General features: G+C 48.0%; 1 protein-coding gene across 1 annotated transcript; it reads left to right on the top strand.

Annotated features, from left to right (window-relative positions):
- Positions 1-4,618: 4,618 nt before the first annotated feature.
- On the top strand, positions 4,619-14,882 carry LOC121301028 (repulsive guidance molecule A-like). The gene is made up of 3 exons (XM_041230113.1): positions 4,619-4,846; positions 9,972-10,480; positions 12,540-14,882. The coding sequence occupies exons 1-3, from the start codon at positions 4,753-4,755 to the stop codon at positions 13,197-13,199; spliced, it is 1,263 nt and encodes a 420-aa protein (XP_041086047.1). The 5' UTR covers positions 4,619-4,752; the 3' UTR covers positions 13,200-14,882.
- Positions 14,883-20,604: the final 5,722 nt, after the last annotated feature.

Here is a 20,604-nt window from a genome sequence, read left to right on the forward strand (position 1 = left end):
GCTGCAGGGCTATCCTCTACCGGGAAGAGCTGCAGCACCGGACAGGACAGGACCCTAACTCTAAGAATAAACCCTAACCCTAACCCTAACATTGTCCTGCCACTCAGCACCCGGCAGTGAAGCGTACAGGCTGCAGGGCTTTCCTCTACCGGGAAGAGCTGCAGCACCGGACAGGACAGGACCCTAACCCTAAGAATAAACTCTAACCCTAACCCTAACATTGTCCTGCCACTCAGCACCCGGCAGTGAAGCGTACAGGCTGCAGGGCTTTCCTCTACCGGGAAGAGCTGCAGCACTGGACAGGACAGGACCCTAACCCTAAGAATAAACTCTAACCCTAACTCTAACATTGTCCTGCCACTCAGCACCCGGCAGTGAAGCGTACAGGCTGCAGGGCTTTCCTCTACCGGGAAGAGCTGCAGCACTGGACAGGACAGGACCCTAACCCTAAGAATAAACTCTAACCCTAACCCTAACATTGTCCTGCCACTCAGCACCCGGCAGTGAAGCGTACAGGCTGCAGGGCTTTCCTCTACCGGGAAGAGCTGCAGCACCGGACAGGACAGGACCCTAACCCTAAGAATAAACTCTAACCCTAACCCTAACATTGTCCTGCCACTCAGCACCCGGCAGTGAAGCGTACAGGCTGCAGGGCTTTCCTCTACCGGGAAGAGCTGCAGCACGGGACAGGACAGGGCCCTAGGGCTAGGACAGGAAGGATAACCCTAACCCAGGGATGTCCAATGGGTCAGCACCCGGCATGAAGCGTACAGGCTGCAGGGCTTTCCTCTACCGGGAAGAGCTGCAGCACTTACATCACAGGACCCTAATAGGTTACAAGAGACTGCAGCAACCTGTAGTCTTAGGTTGTGGAAATGCAGCAAAATCAATGTCTAATTGGGCAGCGTTTAATGTGCACAGAACTACTGAAGCAGTGAGTGTGTTGCTACAACCATCAGCTTTTTTGGTAAACAAACCTTTTTTTTCCGTTGCTTATATTGTGGCTGTATAAGGTTCTGTCTCGCCCCCCTCTCTCTTCTTCTCTCCCTCTCTTTCCGGGCCTCAATAATGGCACAAATAGAAAGCAGCCGTTCCTTGTCAGTAGTCTGGCATTCAGCAGTGGCTAATTTTCCCGAGCTGACCTCATTTTCTGTTGTATTAGAACAAGTGATGTAGTGTCAGGAGAACTGTACTGATTCCCATTGTACCTGCTGCATCCCAGCGAGCTGCTGAACCATTAGACAAGTCCAAGGAAGTCTGAGCTCCATATGCAACCCAATCCACTAGGATGAAGGGGGCTTGGAGGGGAGGGGTATGTGAGCAACTCTGTGAATACCTGGACAACTTAACCCCTTACTTTCCCATGCCATAACCCTCCCAACCCAACTCCGGTCCCTCCTCTCCCCCTCAAACAAAGGGACAAAGTCATTACTCGTTTATGCTGTGTGTTTGTCCTGTTTGTCTTCTAAATGGAAAAACAAGAAGCTGGCGATGTCTCAGAGCTTCAGAGAAATAATTCTGCTGCACTGATTTACAACAGCTTGGCTGTTTGTTTGTTTTTTTGTTTTGCTTTTGTTTTTCTCACTGAACTTGGCTGCAGTAAGTCAATGCTGATTCATTTTATTGTTTTTTTTGTGTTTCTTTTAGGAAAGGAAAGCGATGGAATCGGAGGAGCCCCTGAGAGCGTGAGAGCAGTGATCTTGAAATTGTGTCATCATCAGGGTTCTGTATGCAGGGAGGGAGTGAGGGCAGGGAGGGAGTGAGGGCATGGAGGGAGTGAGGGCAGGTGAGAGGCAGGGAGGGAGTGAGGGTGGGTGGGAGTAAGGGCAGGCAGGAGGCAGGGAGGGAGTCCCTGGGTGGGACTGAGGGCGGGCAGGAGGCAGGGAGGGAGTCCTGAGGGTGTGTAGGAGTGAGGGCGGGCAGGAGGCACTGGAGGGTCCTGAGGGGGTCAGGGGAGTAGGAGGCAGTGAGGAAATGCAGGGAGTGAGGCAGGAAGGAAGTGAGTGCAGGGAGGGAGTGAGGGTGGGAGGGAGGCAGGGAGTGAGTGTGGGCTGGGGGGGAGTGAGGGCAGGTGGGAGGCAGAGAGGGAGGGAGGGAGGCGGGAGAGCTGTAGAGGTTTCTGTCCTTAGACAGCGTTCCAGTTGGGTTAGCTTGTCAGTGTGTTCTCCACCTGAATTCTCGATTGTGCGACGGAGGGGGGTTTGATTTGATATCTGTCAGAGTTCAGGTTCAATGCAAGTTCAAGGAGGCAACAACACCACAGAACAGCTATTACAAAGGGGCCTGAACTGCTCCAGATATTAGGAGAGGAATGCCCATGTGTAAAAGGATTCTGTTCTTTATGGTGCATGTAGATACAACGTGTAAAGATTCATCACAGTTATACCATGTCTCTTGCCTTATATATTTCACAAGTAATCTTGATCATATATCTAAGTCCAGAGTCACTTATACTTACGTATATAGATATGCAGGAATAAATAATAACATATATTGTTAAATAAGTCGTAATATACCACTGTTTTGTATTTTAACTTTTTGTATTAGGGGGAGGGGGTGGGGGCATTGATCATTCTAGACTCTTATAAATATTTTGTTCAGGCTGCCAGGCTTCAAATAAAATGTAAATCAAATCCAATTGTCTTCCACCATTCAGACAGATTTATAACTCAAGCCCTTTACAAGTGGAAAAATATTTATTTTCCCAACTGGCTGAATTGTGTGAATTATAAAAACCATGGGAGCTGAAGTGAACTACAGTACTTAATCTTCAGAAAAGAAAATTGTGTCGTCTTCAAAGACATGTTAAAAACAACAGCTTCCGCTGCAGTGCAAACCCAGCGGAGTGTGTGACACCACAGTGTAACTAGCAGACAGACGCGTGACAAAGCATGTCAAACACACAGTATTAGCAATGGGAAACTGTGCAATCACTGTGCAAACTTTGAAAATGGAATACAAACAGATCCACTGTCTCTCCTCTTCTCCTGCAGGCAGTGTTAGATTCCAGTGACATTAATAAAAGGTTGGCTGCATCAGCTCTGTGAATGAGATGTGAGACAGGGCTGCAGGAGCAGAGCAGCAGCAGGAGCTAGCGAGAATAAAGAGCGCTCTCCCCAAACCCCATAAGAAAGAATATTTTACTCATGAAGCATCCCTCGTAAATCTCGAACAATCAAACACGGGTCGCTGTTGAAACGAGTTTCCTCCATTCAGATTCAGGATTTATGGGGGTTACATCACACAATCCAGGGCAGATCCCAGCCCAGCCCAGCCCCCTGAGCCCCACACACAGTTTGTGAGCACCTTACTAGGAAGCACAGGTTAGCTCAGACTTCAAACCACAGGCATGCAGAGGGTATCTGGGGCTTATAATGGTGTCATTAGAGAACAGAATTAACGAACGCTGCTCCGGTTCCTAGTCGCTGATTGAGCTCAAAACTTTATCAAGTCATGTCTTGCAGGATCCCGGTGCCTCTCCAGGACTTGCTAGGGGTAGTGTCTAATGCATACCCATAGAAAGACTCTTCCTATCTGTGGTGCAGTGCAGTGTGGGTGCTGTTAGTCTGAGGTGTACAGTGCACCTCAGTGCTGCAAGGGGGGGCTAATATTATTGCCTTTGCTTGGATCACTTCAGCGGGGCTGTTTGGTTTGACCATTTGTGGGATGGAGTGCTGCAGCTGACTCTGTGTCAGCTTTGTTTTTGCACATGGTGCAGCGACCAGACCCTGTTGCTGAACACACTGGGGAGCTGAGAGCAGGGTTGTTTTCATAAAGTACTGGCTGCACATTGAGAAACAATCAGGACGGCAAGGCACTGACAAACAAGGGCCCAGGAGTCATTCACCAATACCAGCTTTACAAGAACTGAAAGTAAACAAGCCCGCCAATATGCAAGTAAAGAAAGGGGAATTGCAGTCATTTCTGCAGTATCTGAAGTTCAGAATACAGTTTCTGTGATGCTTGTACCACAGGACTCCAATTGCAACATACACACCATCTTTACTAAGAGGAAAACTGAGTTTACTGTGAATGAATCTGAACTGAGATGCCTGTGGGAGATTTCCAATGCCCGTTCTGGCTTGCTTATTTCTGGATCTGGAAAGCGAGACGCTGGCAGCGCAGTGTTTGATCATCCTGCAACACTTTATAACAGCTGGCATGATCCAAGTGTTCAAAACACAGTCCTGCTTCTTAAAAAGCGCTATGCATCTGGACCCAGAAGACTTTTAAACTGCCTCTTTTGTGTGAGATCAAGCGCCATTATTTCGTGTACTCGTTTAGTGTGACTTTAATAGCTTGCAGTCTTTCCCTAGAAATGTTTGCAGTCTTTCCCTAGAAATTTTTATTATTTTAATATACTGTATATTCATTACACATATAATATTGTTTACGCCATCTTCATAAATAGCAACACAACACGTTTTATTTCCAAAATGTAAACTTTAAACGCGCACTGTGTGTTTGAGAAGCGACCGGCTGCATTCCCCCGCGCTGCACATGGGCTGCCTTGTCGTTTTCAGCACACTGCAACGCAGCCTCCAGCCTGCGAGTAAAACTAGACCCTCCCATTCATTATACTTCATGGGTATTCAAATTCAAACTATGGGTGAAGTGCGGAGGCGCCCCGCCCTCGTCTGGTTGAGCGCGTTTGAATGACAGATCTCGCAGGGCTGTGAATTTGTGCTTGGTTTGCTTAGCCGCAGAGTCCCGCACCAGTCAAGGAGCTCCATCGCAACTGGATGGCTTGGTATGGGGGAAAGCGGATTGCACCCTTCGGCTGAGCGGCGGCTTTGGACGACGTTTGCGTTGATAATGGTCGTGCTGTCAGTGTGGCCCAGAACAGGTATGGAATGGACAGATTCTCATCATATATTGTTATTTATGTGCAAGAAAAAAAAAAAAAAAAAAAAAAAAGTTTTACTCAAGCAGTTTTCTTGTTGTTTTGGGAGTTGAATGAGAGAAGCGCGCAGCGTGCATGGCTGGAGAGTCGAGATCTTCCAAACAAACTGCCTGTCTTACAGGAAAAAAACAAAACTGTTTTAAAACTTGCAAATGAATTGTAGGCGTAATAATGTTAAAAAAAAAAAAAAAAAAAAAGAGAGAGAATTTATTATAAAGCAATAAACCGCCGCTCGTTTAAACCCGAAACACAAAATGGGGGAGCAGAACTTCTCAAAGCTGTCGCAGAGTGTTTTGATCCGGGCTGCGCCAGTTATAAGGGCGGCTGGGTTATAACTGTGCCGGGCGGAAGAGACTGGAATGAAAGCAGGGGCTCCGGTAACGTTTCCATCGGATTGCTTTCCAACTGATGCCACTGAAGACTGTTTAAAAAACTAAAACAATACGTAGTCAATTACAAAATAATGAACTTTGTGTGTTTGTTTGTTTGTTTTCTTTGGGGGTGGTTTAAGAAAGGTGTTTTTAAGATCCTGGTAATAATTTCTAAAGCCCTGAAAGTGGTCGTTGTTGTACACCCGGAGCACAGAAACATGCCTTTCTTTCAGCTCTCCGGGTCTGCAGCCCCTCGGGAGAGCCTGGTTAACCTTTCCCAGGCTCTTTCTCCGGGATTGCGAGGCAGTTTGAAGCGGTAACGTTTCCCCCCTCAACAGCACTAGCCTTGTCTTCAGCGGTGGCTGTTTTGTAACCAATTACTAAGAAAAACAAGTTACTTTTTTTAGAAAAGAATCCGCTATGGTAGTTTTGCCAAGTTTTATTTAAGACCGTATTTAAGTATTTACACACGCATTTTATTTTTCATGCGATTTATCATATAGAAAATTACAGCAGGCTCAGAGAGCGAGAGTGTGTGTATGTACATATAATTATTTTAAAAAAGAAAATCTAATTTGACTTTTCTAAACAAACTTTCGCCAAACTAACGGGAGCGGTTTTTGCTACAGTATTAAATGATCCCTCTTGACATTCAGGCTAACAGATCTCAGCTATTTAGGGTTATTTGTTCAGCCTCTTGAAATCCCTCCTGCTCCTTTTAAACAGAACCCGGCGCTGAAGCGAGACCCTCGTTGTATTCGCTAAAGAAACGCGTAATAAACCCTTCCATGTAAACAGCTTGTGTTATATAAACACTGCCCCAGTGCTGGCAGTAACACCCGCCGGTTCAGAGTTTATAAATCAGCAATAATACAGCAAGGGACTCAGAACAAAACCTTTTTATTTTATTTTCAATGCTTTTTAGAGTGCACAGGTTTTTACAAGACGCGTTGAAAGGAGAGTAAAGCGTTTAAACCGCTTCAATCGGCGGGGGGTTTGAGCGGATGATCTCTTGGCGAATATCTGTGGCGGGTTCTTCTGAGCACCGGACCAGAGACCCCCGTCTGTCAGACCCCAGATTGGGGCATTCAGTACCCGACGTGCTCCACCTCTACAGCGAAGCTTCACTAATGCAGTTTACTAATGTTTCAGCTACTTAAGCTGCGTGTGTGTGTTCAGATGTGATGCCTTTGTCAAACTTTTAAGATCTTAAAGTATTTCATTTCAGTTTAAATGGAAATGTGAATCGCTATCCTAAAACGCTTTAGCTTTTTAAACACATTTGTGTAACCTGGGGGGATGTCATGAATGCAGCTCTGACTAGCTGTCTCCAGACAGGCACAGTTAAAATATGTACTGCAGTGCACTGCTGTATGTGGGTATAACCGCTGTGCAGGAGTGTATGTGGGGAGCTGTGTTTCCTAATTGAGGGTTTGTACACTTAAGCATTCAGCTCTGTAGCTCAGCATGGTGACGATGCCCTCTCTCATTCAGCATGGTGAAGATACCCTCTCTCATTCAGCTCTGTAGCTCAGCATGGTGACGATGCCCTCTCTCATTCAGCATGGTGAAGATGCCCTCTCTCATTCAGCTCTGTAGCTCAGCATGGTGAAGATGCCCTCTCTCATTCAGCATGGTGAAGATGCCCTCTCTCATTCAGCTCTGTAGCTCAGCATGGTGAAGATGCCCTCTCTCATTCAGCATGGTGAAGATGCCCTCTCTCATTCAGCTCTGTAGCTCAGCATGGTGAAGATGCCCTCTCACATTCAGCTCTGTAGCTCAGCATGGTGAAGATGCCCTCTCTCGTTCAGCTCTGTAGCTCAGCATGGTGAAGATACCCTCTCTCATTCAGCTCTGTAGTTAAGCATGGTGAAGATGGCCTCTCTCATTCAGCTTGGTGAAGATGCCCTCTCTCATTCAGCATGGTGAAGATGCCCTCTCTCATTCAGCTCTGTAGCTCAGCATGGTGAAGATACCCTCTCTCATTCAGCTCTGTAGTTAAGCTTGGTGAAGATGCCCTGTCTCATTCAGCATGGTGAAGATGCCCTCTCACTTTTGTTTTGTTTTGGTTGTTTCCCCCTTTAGTTGATTATTAGCGCTCAAAGCTCCCTCGAAACTTGTCTTCAGATTAATTGAGTGAGGCTTCTGATGGGGGTGGGGCTGCAGGCTCTGGCAGGTCAAGTGATTGACTGTTTCTCCTGGGTCTGTGTTGACTGAGCTGAGATTTGAACCCAGTACAGCCTCCTCCTGGTTCACTATTTCACTTTCATTTCAAATTAAAAACTTTTTATTACCTTCCAAAAGCTTGTATTAAAAAATAGATGACAGGCTTTGATACATTATCGCAATAAAAGCCTAATGTTCTTGAGTTGACGGAAATACGAAGTGACTCTGAAAAATAGCAATTACTGGTAACCTATGCCAGTAATAAGTCGGTAGTCTAAGAATCTGTGGCAGTGACTCCGATTTTCAGAAGCCGCCTCCATGCTGAGTCAGGGCATAGGTGGCACAGGGGCTCTTCAGCTGTTTGTGAGCACCAAGCTCATCTAACCTAACACCTAGACTTCATTGTTTATGGAGTTCAGTGTTGTCATTGGTGTTTTCAGGCTGTATTGTGTATGTGTGTGTGTTGCACACCCCTCAGTCCTTCACCCATGAGTTGAGTGCACAGCACAGCGGATATGCTTCCCCACAGTCTGCCCTGAGGAGTCTTTTCAGAAGCAATTTTTGTAAGCTAGACAAATAGCAGAAACAGCAATAGAGAATCCTACAGAACACAAGAAGATACTGAACAGGTAAGAAAGGAAATATTAGCAAAATCTAGACTTTGTAAAGAGATCCTTTAAAACACCCCCTAATCTTCTTCTGATGCTATACAGCTGTGAAATTGCTGGTTAGTATTCTTGTGAACTGGAGCCCCTTTACACTGCTGAAACTGTAAGTGCAAAACACAACACTGAAGGCATTGTGATCAGGCTGCCCCCCAGCCCCCTCTTTAATGCACTGCAGGAGGGGAGTCTTCTCCTAGCACCCAGCCTACAGTGAGCATGGGGAGTGCAAATCTCCACAGTATAGCTGAGGCTAAACAAACTTGTTACAATAAAAAGCACCCTGTGTGTTTTTGTGTAGTTGCAGAAAGAAGACCATCAACAGAGCCCTGTGCTCTGCAGCAATCTTCTTTGGCATCTGCTGATGGCAAGTTGATCTGCATTGGGGTTGAATCTGCAGTGTTGTGCAAACTTTGTGCCAGACAGTCATGCTCTTGCCACAACATGCAGCAGTAGGAGGTTTGCACAACCTTAACATTGCCAAGTATCCAAGGACAGGCTTTGCTTTGGGTCTCGCTCGATTCAGTTTTGAGTTAGTTTTAGTGTGAAGTTCCCCGTCAAGCTGCCTTTTCCGAATTAAAAAAAAAAACGAACAGCAGCAAAATATCAACTATGGAGAAAAAAATCCTAACAGAAATACTTTTCGGAAAGCCTGACAGTGTTCCTGTAAGCTGAGAGAAAGCATGGCCGCTGAAGCAACGCTGCACAACTCCGGGCTGGAAGGCCATTCCACATCACGTTTTAGAGGTTATCAATGAACAGTGATCAAATTGATACCTGAACAGAGAGGTCATTTTATCAAGTAAGTAGTTAAGGTTATAGTTGTCGCAAATATCTGGGCTAGAATAGCCCTCTCTGTGCACCGCTGTGCTGTGTGGAGGTCAGGGAGCCCTCTCTGTGCACCGCTGTGCTGTGTGGAGGTCAGGGAGCCCTCTCTGTGCACCGCTGTGCTGTGTGGAGGTCAGGGAGCCCTCTCTGTGCTGTGTGGAGGTCAGGGAGCCCTCTCTGTGCTGTGGAGGTCAGGGAGCCCTCTGTGCACGGCTGTGCTGTGTGGAGAGTGTAGCTGTCCAGGTGACCTGCCTCTGCCTGCCTGTCTGTCTTCTCACAGCTCCTGACTTTATGATTCAGTCTGCAGACAGGATAGATTCATTGCAGCTGGTTTGAGTAATGCTGCTGCCGGAGCTGTAGTGCGGATGTGTGTGTTTGAGTGATGCGATTTCCCTGCACTCCTCTGGTAATCTCTCTGTATGAATCATCCATCTGCCTTGTGCTGAGCTAGCTGGAGCTGGAGGCCCCTGTCTTTCTATCTTTTAGTTTTCCGGTTTGTTTTCTGCTTTGATCAGTCAGTGACATCGGCGCACAAGCTGCTGTGGATTTATTTGCTTCGTTTTTTTTATCCTCCTTTCGTTACATTTGACGTCTAATGAGCTGTGCTGCTTTGAGAGAAAACAAAAACATGCAAAACTGAGTGTACAGGGCATACATTTCCAGTGAAGCGTGCTGGCCGATCCCAGTGCTCAAGATAACAATATGTTTAAGCTACAGCACAGTAAGGCTCATAATGTATACAACAGGACCTCACAGCTCTATTGTGAAATTATTGGAAGCCAACACAGCAGGTCCCAGTAAAGTGGATTAAACAGTAGGACTGAAGTTTGTGTCAAGGTAGTCTTTGTATCTAGCCGGAGCAAGAGCCTAGAATAAAACTTTCTACAATCGCTGCCTGTTGTAGACTTCACTTGTGTCTTTTCAGATCACTAAAGACCTCTGATTGTACTAATCATAAGTGAAAAGCAGCAGCTTGGTCCTGTGCTGTGTGGTTGAGTTGTTAACCCCTTTGCTAACCGGTCTCCCTCTCTCCCCCCTCAGTGCATTGCCAGCAGTGTCGGATCCAGCGCTGCAATGCCGAGTACGTGGCCTCCACCTCCCCCTCTAACGGGCTGCAGGAGGACCAGCCTGCCGACGTGGATTACTGCATCGCCCTGCGCGCCTACTCCCAGTGCACCAAGAAGACTGCGCGGGCCTGTCGGGGGGACCTGGTCTACCACTCCACAGTCGTCCGTATCAAAGAGCTCTTCATCCAGTACAACTGCTCCAGTGTGGGCCCCACGTCCTCGGGCAGGGCCCAGGGCACCAGCCACCTTGCCGTGCCCGAGCTGTGCGACTACGAGAGCCGCGCGCACGCCTCGCAAGGCCCGCGCCACGGCAGGTACGCGCACTGTGGATTATTCGGGGACCCCCACCTGCGCACCTTCAGGGATGAGTTTCAGACCTGCAAGGTGGAGGGAGCCTGGCCCCTCATAGACAATCAGTACCTGTCCGTCCAGGTGACCAACGTGCCTGTGATCCAGGGCTCCAGCGCCACCGCCACCAGCAAGGTAACGGGCTGGGGAGGAGGGGAGGGGCGGGACTGGTAATCTATATATAAAATAAAAAAAAAAACCTGATGGAGGGCTTCTGATGGAATTTCTGAGTGGTTACAAACATTACTGATATGTTGATGTTTAAAACCTACAAACTTAGCTGAGAGGTGTTAAGGGCCTGCCACATGAAAAGGTGCCACAATGTCTTGTCTATTTGTCATTGTTTTTGTTGCAGCTTTTATGTAGTTGTGTGTTTTCAAACTTGCGTAGCCATTGTGACTGGAAGCAGAGTGTCTGTCGAAGATGACCAAAGTTAAACCCCAGAGTTACTTCTGCTGCTCCTGCTCTGAGGGGCTTGGGGTCGTGGCAGATTGGCTCCCCCAGGTGGACACTATTTGCACTGCATTTAATTCCACATCTTGAATGTAGTTTCGTTATAAGTCAACTTTTTGTTTAAATTCAGTTCTTAGTAATACAAACTAAATTTTGCAAAAAATAAATATTTCCTTGAATATATTTGAATACAGTAAAATAGTTGGAATATGCTGTTTGGTAAAAGCTGCATTTTAAAATGAAGTCAAGCCATAGGGTTCAACACGTTAGAAGAAAATTGCACCAAATTGATCTTCATAGTGGTTCACGGAAAATTAGACAGGTTCAATCTGAGCAGATCTGCGAAGTGTACAGGGGGTTTAAAATTGTGAAATTGGTCAAAGCAGAATGCCATGCAATCGGAGAAGATGACTAAACGTTGCAGCCTCCAGCCTCTGTCCTGTCCGCCCCTGCGCTCCTTCAGCAATGCAGAGTGGCTGTTTGGACTGCCTGTGATTTATACCAGGGCTCGGTAGAAAGCGGGGGCCCAGCCTGGAGAGCAGGACACCAAGCCTGGAAATCCTGCTGCTGAGCTGTCAGCCCAGGACCGTCACGCACACAGGTTTTTGGAAGCTAATTATATAGCTCGTTATTTTTAATGGCAAAAGTGTGTGTGTTTATGTTGCTTGCAGGAACTGGCCTCTCTCAGGTCAGGAAAGTGTCCGGATGAAAGTGAGCGCAGTACCTTTTAAATTTAAAAGAGCAAATCAACACAAGACTTTTATTCATGTAATGCGGGGGATGGGGTTGGGGTTGGGAGGGGGGTTCCTCATGCCCGCAGTTAAAGGTGAGGTCAGTGTGCAGTGGCAGGTGCTGAGGCAGTGATTCTCCTCTGTGTCAGGGCAGTGTGTAAATTGTCTCAACGATGGAACGATGTTCTCGATTGGCTCAGGTGCCGGGGGTTGCCTTGGCAACTCCAGACCTCCTGCATTGCAGAGCTTGGGTTGCAGTTCTGCCTGAATCCGATATCCCAGAGAGAAATGAAACCGAGAAAAAACAAACTGCTTCTGCTTTGCTCCAGAACAACCGCTTATAATAAATAATAATCTTTATTTTTATATAGCGTCTTTCACAGCGGACCACCATCGCAAAGCGCTTTACAAGATACCAGACTAGGGTGTGTAAACTATGCATCAGCTGCAGAGTCACTTACAAGAACGTCTCACCCCAAAGAGCACAAGGAGGTTCAGTGACTTGCTCAGGGTCAGACATAGTGAGTCAGTGGCTGAGCTGGGATTTGAACCGAGGGCCTCCTGGTTACAAGCCTGTTTCTTTAACCACTGGACCACGCAGCCTCCTATTGTCAAGTTCTGTAACTCTAGAAGAGAGGTAAACAAGCATAGGCATGCTTTTAGTCAAGGTGGATCGCAAACCTCTGTAAAGAGCAGGATTTATACGGGTAAAAATATCAGTGCAGCTCATTTCAAACCAGGATAGAAACCTTGATGTACGTCTTAATTACAAGGGGGTCCAGGTTCATGGACAATGAAACCATGATCGGTATGTATTTAATTCTGCTGGAGGCACACCCCCATCTCCTTTAAACAAACAGGCATGGCTCATGTTGTTGGGTTCAGACATTGAAGGGCCATGAATTCAGAGGTGTTTCAGGGAAGGAGCTTCTCAGGAGGCACAGTGCAGCTGAAACACGAGGGACATACCAGGATTGCATCTTCATATGTATTTTTTTCTGTTCTTCCAGATCACTGTGATCTTCAAGAGCTTCCAGGGCTGCACAGAGCAGAAGGTGTACCAGGCCACCACAGAGGACCTCCCCTCAGCCTTCCTGGACGGTACGAGGGAGGGGGGGGGCAGCTTGCGGATCTTGGAGCGCGGCCGGGGGGGGGCCGGCTCCTTCTCCTCCCAGGTGGAGATCCAGGCCCGCTACATCGGCACCTCCATCATCGTGAGGCAGGTGGGCCGCTACCTGACCTTTGCCATCCGCGTCCCGGAGGACACTCTGAACTTCTCCGAGGAGGGCTCGGGGCTGCAGCTCTGTCTGCACGGCTGCCCCCGCAGCGAGCTCATCAAGGAGCACACCCTGAGCGGGCCCGGCCCCAGCCCCGCGGCGCCCCGGCCCTCCTACACCGTGGAGCGCGCCACCGCCGAGTGCCGCGAGCTCCTGCAGGTGGAGGACGTGTACTTCCAGTCCTGCGTGTTCGACCTGCTCACCACGGGGGACCCCGAGTTCTCCATGGCAGCGTACGGAGCCCTGGAGGACCTCAAAGCCCTGCCCCCCAGCAAACTGAAACAGAACTCCCCCCGGACTCCCCGCCTTTACAGCGTGGCGCACAGAACTGACGCAGGGCCCGGCCTCGCCCTCGCCCTCGCCCTCGCTGCTCTGCTGCGCTGGCTCTCATAAGATACGTTTAAAACAAAAGCTGAAGAATGGAGGCTCAAGTCAGAGGAAGGAGTCCCTTTTTTTTTTTTCCCTGCACAAGGTCCCAGAAGAGCGCCCTCCACGCTTGGCAGGCAAACCCATCCCAGAGCTCATCAGACCATCGGGGTGAAACTGACTCCAACTACTTCCTTTGTGTAAACGAGTCACTGGGACTCCCATTGCGGCCCTTCCTTCAGCGCAGGGCAGCATGCTTGTTTCACCCAGGCCCTTCGTACTCTGATTTTTTGCCTTCTCTCTGGGTCTGGGCCTGCACTGGAATAGCATGTCTTGAACGAGGATCACATCTTGTAAGTTGTCACAGCAGTATGTTTGCAGCACTGGACTCGGTACAGCACTGGAGTGATGCTTCTAACTCCAGGAGGACTGTGAAGCTGTCCAGCAGGATCAGTCTTCAGGGGAGGCCCTGGTATTCATTGAATCAAGAGAAGTACTGCTCCAATTCCACACAGGCGGAATGAAATGAACCCCTGAATCCCTCCTGGGATAGGAGTGGGTCCCGCCTGCTGATGCTGTGTTTGCAGTCACAACAAATTCATTGTCAACCAAAAAAAAACCCTGTGGATTGTGGACTGGATATCTGCTGGATTGAGTGGTAATACAGAAAAAAATAAAGTAAAACTGGATCCAACAACCTTTTAACGATGCTGCCTATCTCTAATGCCATCTCTAGGATTTGGAAAGGGGAGGGGTGGACTGTAACTGTTGCTTTAATCGGAACCCTGGAACAAGGAAACCACGTTTAGCTTTGACTGTGCATCCCCAGAATCCTTTGCTCGTTGATAGCAAGCTGAACCAGCGCTTGCTTTCCTTCTAGTGTAAGAATGTCTTGAGTAAGGAGGTGCCTGTCTGCTGTGAGTCTGCTGTGTGCACCCGTGCATGTGTGGGGAGCACTTGACACACATGGACTTCGCTGTGCACTTGGCTGACTCTACTGATCTTTTCAAGCAGCAATGTGGAAATGGATTTCTTAAATACATTTTCAAGGTACATGTAATGAATAAGCATGGGACTGTATGGCCCCCCCCTCCCTCCTCCCCTTTCAATACAGACTTCCTCCTCTAGCTGGAGTGCAGGTCCTGGGTTTAAAATAAAGCAAAGTGTCTATATAATAATATATTGAGAGTGTATATATGTGTTGTATAATGTGTAAATGTGCTGTACATAGAGGAGTGGAACTGGCAACACTGCTGGTTGCTGTTCCCTCGCTGTTCTATTGAAACTGATACGAGCCGGCAGCATAGGCATTTCATCTGTGTTACTTCCTTATTAAAAGTGACCCTGAAATGGGCTGTGTGGTTTGAATTCATTTCTCTGGGTTTCCTCGTCTCTTGGGTGTGAGTGTGTGTGTGTGTGTTTGTCTCTGCTACGGGTCTCTGGTCACGTTGTGATCTCATTCGGAAGGGAGTTTTCACAAGCGATGGGTGATACAGCCTGGGCCCCTGTCCTGAAGTCCTGTGCGTGTCGGGGGGAGGTAGAACTGTGATGTCATCATGACGTGCTTTGTAATTGCCCCCTGTGGGCGGGTCTTGCCGTTTCATGTCTGTTTTTAATAGCCTGCAGCTCACAGGCTCTGGGGGCAGAGCTAGCTCTTACAACGTTCACATTCATACAGATTTCACAGCTGAGAAAAGTTTTATATATAGTTATATGCATCGCTTAAGGGCACCATTGAAATAATTAAATACTGCGCGTGAGACCGCCTGTATTATTATTTGTATTAATACCTTGTAATATAGAGACCCTGATACTGGGGTGATGCAGCCCTCTGAAATGTCGCTGCATCGGTAGCTTTGTATATTCAGAGCAGTTTTAGAGGAGAGAGTGATTTTTTTTTTATGTCAAACCCACGAGCTGTTATTCTAACAACAAACTGTCGCGTGTCACTCTCATTTTGTTTGGAAAGTAAATACTTCCATGAGTTGTGTGTGTTTTAAAAATAAAGAATTCCATAATAAAAATGTATAAAATCCAAAAATGAACGGTCACTATCTCAAAGTAAAACCAACTTTTTTTGGGTTTGTTAAAATTTTTTTGTTTAAATGGTGGGACAGGGCCATTTCTGCAGAGAATTGAAGCCTGATTGGATACACTGTGTTTCATTTAGCCTATCTAAAGAGTCAGATTTAATAAAGTTTGAACTAAACTTTACTCGCTATGACAGTTTCATAGCCTGGAATAAGAATTTCAGTGATGTACGCGAAGGGTTTTCTGTTCATCTTCATTTTATTCTGAAAATAGCTTCAGCTTTAACCTTTGGTTTGTGACGCAGTCCAGCAGGGTGGACGAGGTTAAAAGTATTTTGAAAATAACAATAAGTAAAACAAACGGGGCGTGTGTCATTAAGAAGGCGTGGCTTTTAGAACGTCTATTGTAAAATTCAGAGCAATCTTGAGTGTTTTTCAAGGTCTACGGGGGAGGGGGGGGGGGCTCGCTCTTCACTTGTGCTAAACAAGGAATATTAATTTGCTAATGAATAAAAAGTCTAAAAGACTGATTGATTGATTTTCCAAGAGGAGGTTAATTTAGAATTAATAGAGCGCTTAGCAAGATGAATAGGGTGTTCTCTTTCTTTCTTTTTTTTCTCCCAGCTGGTAAGCAGATAGACGAGGAGGATTTTCCAGTCAGAGGCAGCTGCAGTGTCTCACACTCCTGGTCAGTGTGAAACCTTGTTGACTGTCCAGTTGGTGTGTATTCTTCAATGGTAGATTTGGCTGTAGTTTCCCCCTTACTCTCTTTCAGGTAGGAGCTCTGTCCCTTCTGCTCAGAGCAGCAGGCAATTCTAATCATGTTTGTGCTCATGGTTTGTAAGAAGCAGAATGGGTTCAGTCAGCCGTTCTCCTGCAGTACCTGCTGCCTCAGACACTGCTGGTGACTGCAGCACAGACAGTGTGTGTGTGTGTGTGTGTACGTACCTCTGGAAACTAGGAAAAGCAAATTCAGTTTATTCAGCATCTTCATCGTACATCTGTGAGTTCCAGTAATCTTCCATTCACTCCCTCATCACAGCAGACTGAGGTAATGTATTATCTTCCTGCTTGCAGCGCGCAGGTAACAGTTTATCAGGAGGGGATGTGTTTTCATGAAGTGATTGTAATAAAGATGGAGAGCCCTGCTCACGCGCTGACCAGCACTCTTGCTGGAATAAAGAGCTGCAATTACAACACAGGCCCATGCGTTCTCAGTTTTTCCCCCCTCTCAGTTCAGTCTCCTTATGCTTCCCTTCATTGCCTGTAGCTAAGTGGTTGTTAATGATGATTTCAGAAATTCAAGAAAACACGCAGTGCAACGCAATGCCTCTCAAAACATCTCTGGAGAGGAAGTGGAGATACCAATGGGCACCATACTTAAGAACAAACAGAGCTGAAAAGAAAAGCTTGCTATCTCGAACACTGGCGCTGAAAGCTGGCACGGGCATTCCTGAGCACGAGATCCCGAGGGTGTCATAATCTGCAGTGGCTCCGGAAAGTGTTGTGATTCCCCTACTCGGTTGTGATGTTTGGGGCTGGGAAATGTATTACCCTTTAATCTTCAAGAATAGGCACAATGTCTTTTACTATGCAAGCCAGTGCACAATTGCAATGTCAGAAAGTGGTGTTATAAAGGAATGAAGTGTGCGTGTGTGAATTTGTTAGAATTATAATGCAGTCTGTCCAAGTCAAGCCGTGTAGAATACAGAGCAGTACTGCGTGGGCAGCACTTGCACATTAAAACGACAATCATCTGTAACAATCCTCACATTACATGCCTCATTGCTGCAGCCTGCTCTCAGCTGCCATAAAGGTGCCAGTCCCCACTAAAGCAAAACCCATAAATGTTTCACTTTCTGCAGGCTTTTAGAGACATCGTTGCTTTCTCATTTGGCTTAATGAATCTCTTATTATCCAGTCGGAGGTCAAAGAGTATACTTAATAAAGCACACTCCGGCAAGACTCAGGTTTGCAGACCTACACGTACTGCACTCAGTGCTGGGGTGGAACTGGAGTCTGCAGCCTGTGCTCTGCCTCTGGATACTGTGCTGGAGTGGAACTGGAGTCTGCAGCCTGTGCTCTGCCTCTGGATACTGTGCTGGAGTGGAACTGGAGTCTGCAGCCTGTGCTCTGCCTCTGGATACTGTGCTGGGGTGGAACTGGAGTCTGCAGCCTGTGCTCTGCCTCTGGTCCAGTGCTGGGGTGGAACTGGAGTCTGCAGCCTGTGCTCTGCCTCTGGATACTGTGCTGGAGTGGAACTGGAGTCTGCAGCCTGTGCTCTGCCTCTGGATACTGAGCTGGAGTGGAACTGGAGTCTGCAGCCTGTGCTCTGCCTCTGGATACTGTGCTGGAGTGGAACTGGAGTCTGCAGCCTGTGCTCTGCCTCTGGATACTGTGCTGGAGTGGAACTGGAGTCTGCAGCCTGTGCTCTGCCTCTGGATACTGTGCTGGAGTGGAACTGGAGTCTGCAGCCTGTGCTCTGCCTCTGGATACTGTGCTGGAGTGGAACTGGAGTCTGCAGCCTGTGCTCTGCCTCTGGATACTGTGCTGGAGTGGAACTGGAGTCTGCAGCCTGTGCTCTGCCTCTGGATACTGAGCTGGAGTGGAACTGGAGTCTGCAGCCTGTGCTCTGCCTCTGGATACTGAGCTGGAGTGGAACTGGAGTCTGCAGCCTGTGCTCTGCCTCTGGTCCAGTGCTGGGGTGGAACTGGAGTCTGCAGCCTGTGCTCTGCCTCTGGATACTGTGCTGGAGTGGAACTGGAGTCTGCAGCCTGTGCCCTGTCTCTGGATACTGAGCTGGAGTGGAACTGGAGTCTGCAGCCTGTGCTCTGCCTCTGGATACTGTGCTGGAGTGGAACTGGAGTCTGCAGCCTGTGCTCTGCCTCTGGATACTGAGCTGGAGTGGAACTGGAGTCTGCAGCCTGTGCTCTGCCTCTGGATACTGAGCTGGGGTGGAACTGGAGTCTGCAGCCTGTGCTCTGCCTCTGGTCCTGTGCTGGAGTGGAACTGGAGTCTGCAGCCTGTGCTCTGCCTCTGGATACTGTGCTGGAGTGGAACTGGAGTCTGCAGCCTGTGCTCTGCCTCTGGATACTGAGCTGGAGTGGAACTGGAGTCTGCAGCCTGTGCTCTGCCTCTGGATACTGAGCTGGAGTGGAACTGGAGTCTGCAGCCTGTGCTCTGCCTCTGGATACTGAGCTGGAGTGGAACTGGAGTCTGCAGCCTGTGCTCTGCCTCTGGATACTGAGCTGGAGTGGAACTGGAGTCTGCAGCCTGTGCTCTGTCTCTGGATACTGAGCTGGAGTGGAACTGGAGTCTGCAGCCTGTGCTCTGCCTCTGGATACTGAGCTGGAGTGGAACTGGAGTCTGCAGCCTGTGCTCTGCCTCTGGATACTGAGCTGGAGTGGAACTGGAGTCTGCAGCCTGTGCTCTGCCTCTGGATACTGTGCTGGAGTGGAACTGGAGTCTGCAGCCTGTGCTCTGCCTCTGGATACTGAGCTGGAGTGGAACTGGAGTCTGCAGCCTGTGCTCTGCCTCTGGATACTGAGCTGGAGTGGAACTGGAGTCTGCAGCCTGTGCTCTGCCTCTGGTCCAGTGCTGGGGTGGAACTGGAGTCTGCAGCCTGTGCTCTGCCTCTGGTCCCGTGCTGGGGTGGAACTGGAGTCTGCAGCCTGTGCTCTGCCTCTGGATACTGTGCTGGAGTGGAACTGGAGTCTGCAGCCTGTGCTCTGCCTCTGGATACTGTGCTGGAGTGGAACTGGAGTCTGCAGCCTGTGCTCTGCCTCTGGTCCAGTGCTGGAATGGAACTGGAGTCTGCAGCCTGTGCTCTGCCTCTGGATACTGTGCTGGAATGGAACTGGAGTCTGCAGCATGTGCTCTGCCTCTGGTCCCGTGCTGGGGTGGAACTGGAGTCTGCAGCCTGTGCTCTGCCTCTGGATACTGTGCTGGAGTGGAACTGGAGTCTGCAGCCTGTGCTCTGCCTCTGGTCCCGTGCTGGAATGGAACTGGAGTCTGCAGCCTGTGCTCTGCCTCTGGATACTGTGCTGGAGTGGAACTGGAGTCTGCAGCCTGTGCTCTGCCTCTGGTCCAGTGCTGGAATGGAACTGGAGTCTGCAGCCTGTGCTCTGCCTCTGGATACTGTGCTGGAGTGGAACTGGAGTCTGCAGCCTGTGCTCTGCCTCTGGATACTGTGCTGGAGTGGAACTGGAGTCTGCAGCCTGTGCTCTGCCTCTGGATACTGAGCTGGAGTGGAACTGGAGTCTGCAGCCTGTGCTCTGCCTCTGGTCCCGTGCTGGGGTGGAACTGGAGTCTGCAGCCTGTGCTCTGCCTCTGGTCCCATGCTGGGGTGGAACTGGAGTCTGCAGCCTGTGCTCTGCCTCTGGTCCAGTGCTGGAATGGAACTGGAGTCTGCAGCCTGTGCTCTGCCTCTGGATACTCTGCTGGGGTGGAACTGGAGTCTGCAGCCTGTGCTCTGCCTCTGGATACTGAGCTGGGGTGGAACTGGAGTCTGCAGCCTGTGCTCTGCCTCTGGATACTGTGCTGGAATGGAACTGGAGTCTGCAGCCTGTGCTCTGCCTCTGGATACTGAGCTTTTTAGGTGTGGGTGTATGTATTTGGAAAGAACTAAACATCCAGTTTGAATTTTTATTGTAAAATTTTAAAATAAATTAATAAATTAATGGGGGAAAAAAAGAAAAGGAAAAAAAATGAACATATTTTTTTTTGTTTTTTTTAAATACATACTCTGACAAATTAAATAAATGACACATAAATAAGTACATAAAAAATGAATAAGTTAAAGCAGCAAGTTAAAATTAAACATAAAATAAAAACATGTTTGGTTTCTCAATCTATAACAACAAATCCTTTTTTTATTCCTAAAAACAGAACACCATTGCGTCTCATTTTTTGCTGCAATGTAGTCACCCGCAGGTAGGTGGCGCTGCTATTTTTATTTTTTTTAAACCTTACACAGTTGCATCCTGTGTTGCAGCATCTGTAGTAACACTGAAACCAGTTCACATTTCAGGTGCAACAAGCAAATATATTAAACATATATATTAATAATAATAATAATAATAATAATAATATAATGCCTCTTTTTGTGCTGAGAAACCAGAAATTTAACACGATTAATAAGTTCCCCAAAAAAAAAAGTTCTGTGCTGATAATTTTCCAGAAATATACAGATTTGATATCTATAGTAAGCTTTTTTTTTTTTTTTTTAGCGTTCAAACCATAGTTAGGAATCCTTCTCTTCATAGTATAATAACACCCCCCCCCCCCCCTATTGAGCATGCTCAGAAAATGAACGATCATGGATGGAGGTAGTGTAGCCATAGCAACCAAAAAAAACAAGTGTGTCTTGAACTGGTCATGGTAGGCTGGACTATAATAACTGG

Source organism: Polyodon spathula, chromosome 26 (assembly GCF_017654505.1).
Source record: "Polyodon spathula isolate WHYD16114869_AA chromosome 26, ASM1765450v1, whole genome shotgun sequence".
Classification (NCBI taxonomy): Eukaryota; Metazoa; Chordata; class Actinopteri; order Acipenseriformes; family Polyodontidae; genus Polyodon; species Polyodon spathula.

Coding starts and splice junctions, on each gene's coding strand:
- LOC121301028 (XM_041230113.1), top strand. CDS start 4,753: ATGGGGGAAAGCGGATTGCACCCTTCGGCTGAGCGGCGGCTTTGGACG. Junction 4,847..9,971: donor GTCAGTGTGGCCCAGAACAG/GTATGGAATGGA, acceptor CTCCCCCCTCAG/TGCATTGCCAGCAGTGTCGG. Junction 10,481..12,539: donor GCGCCACCGCCACCAGCAAG/GTAACGGGCTGG, acceptor CTGTTCTTCCAG/ATCACTGTGATCTTCAAGAG.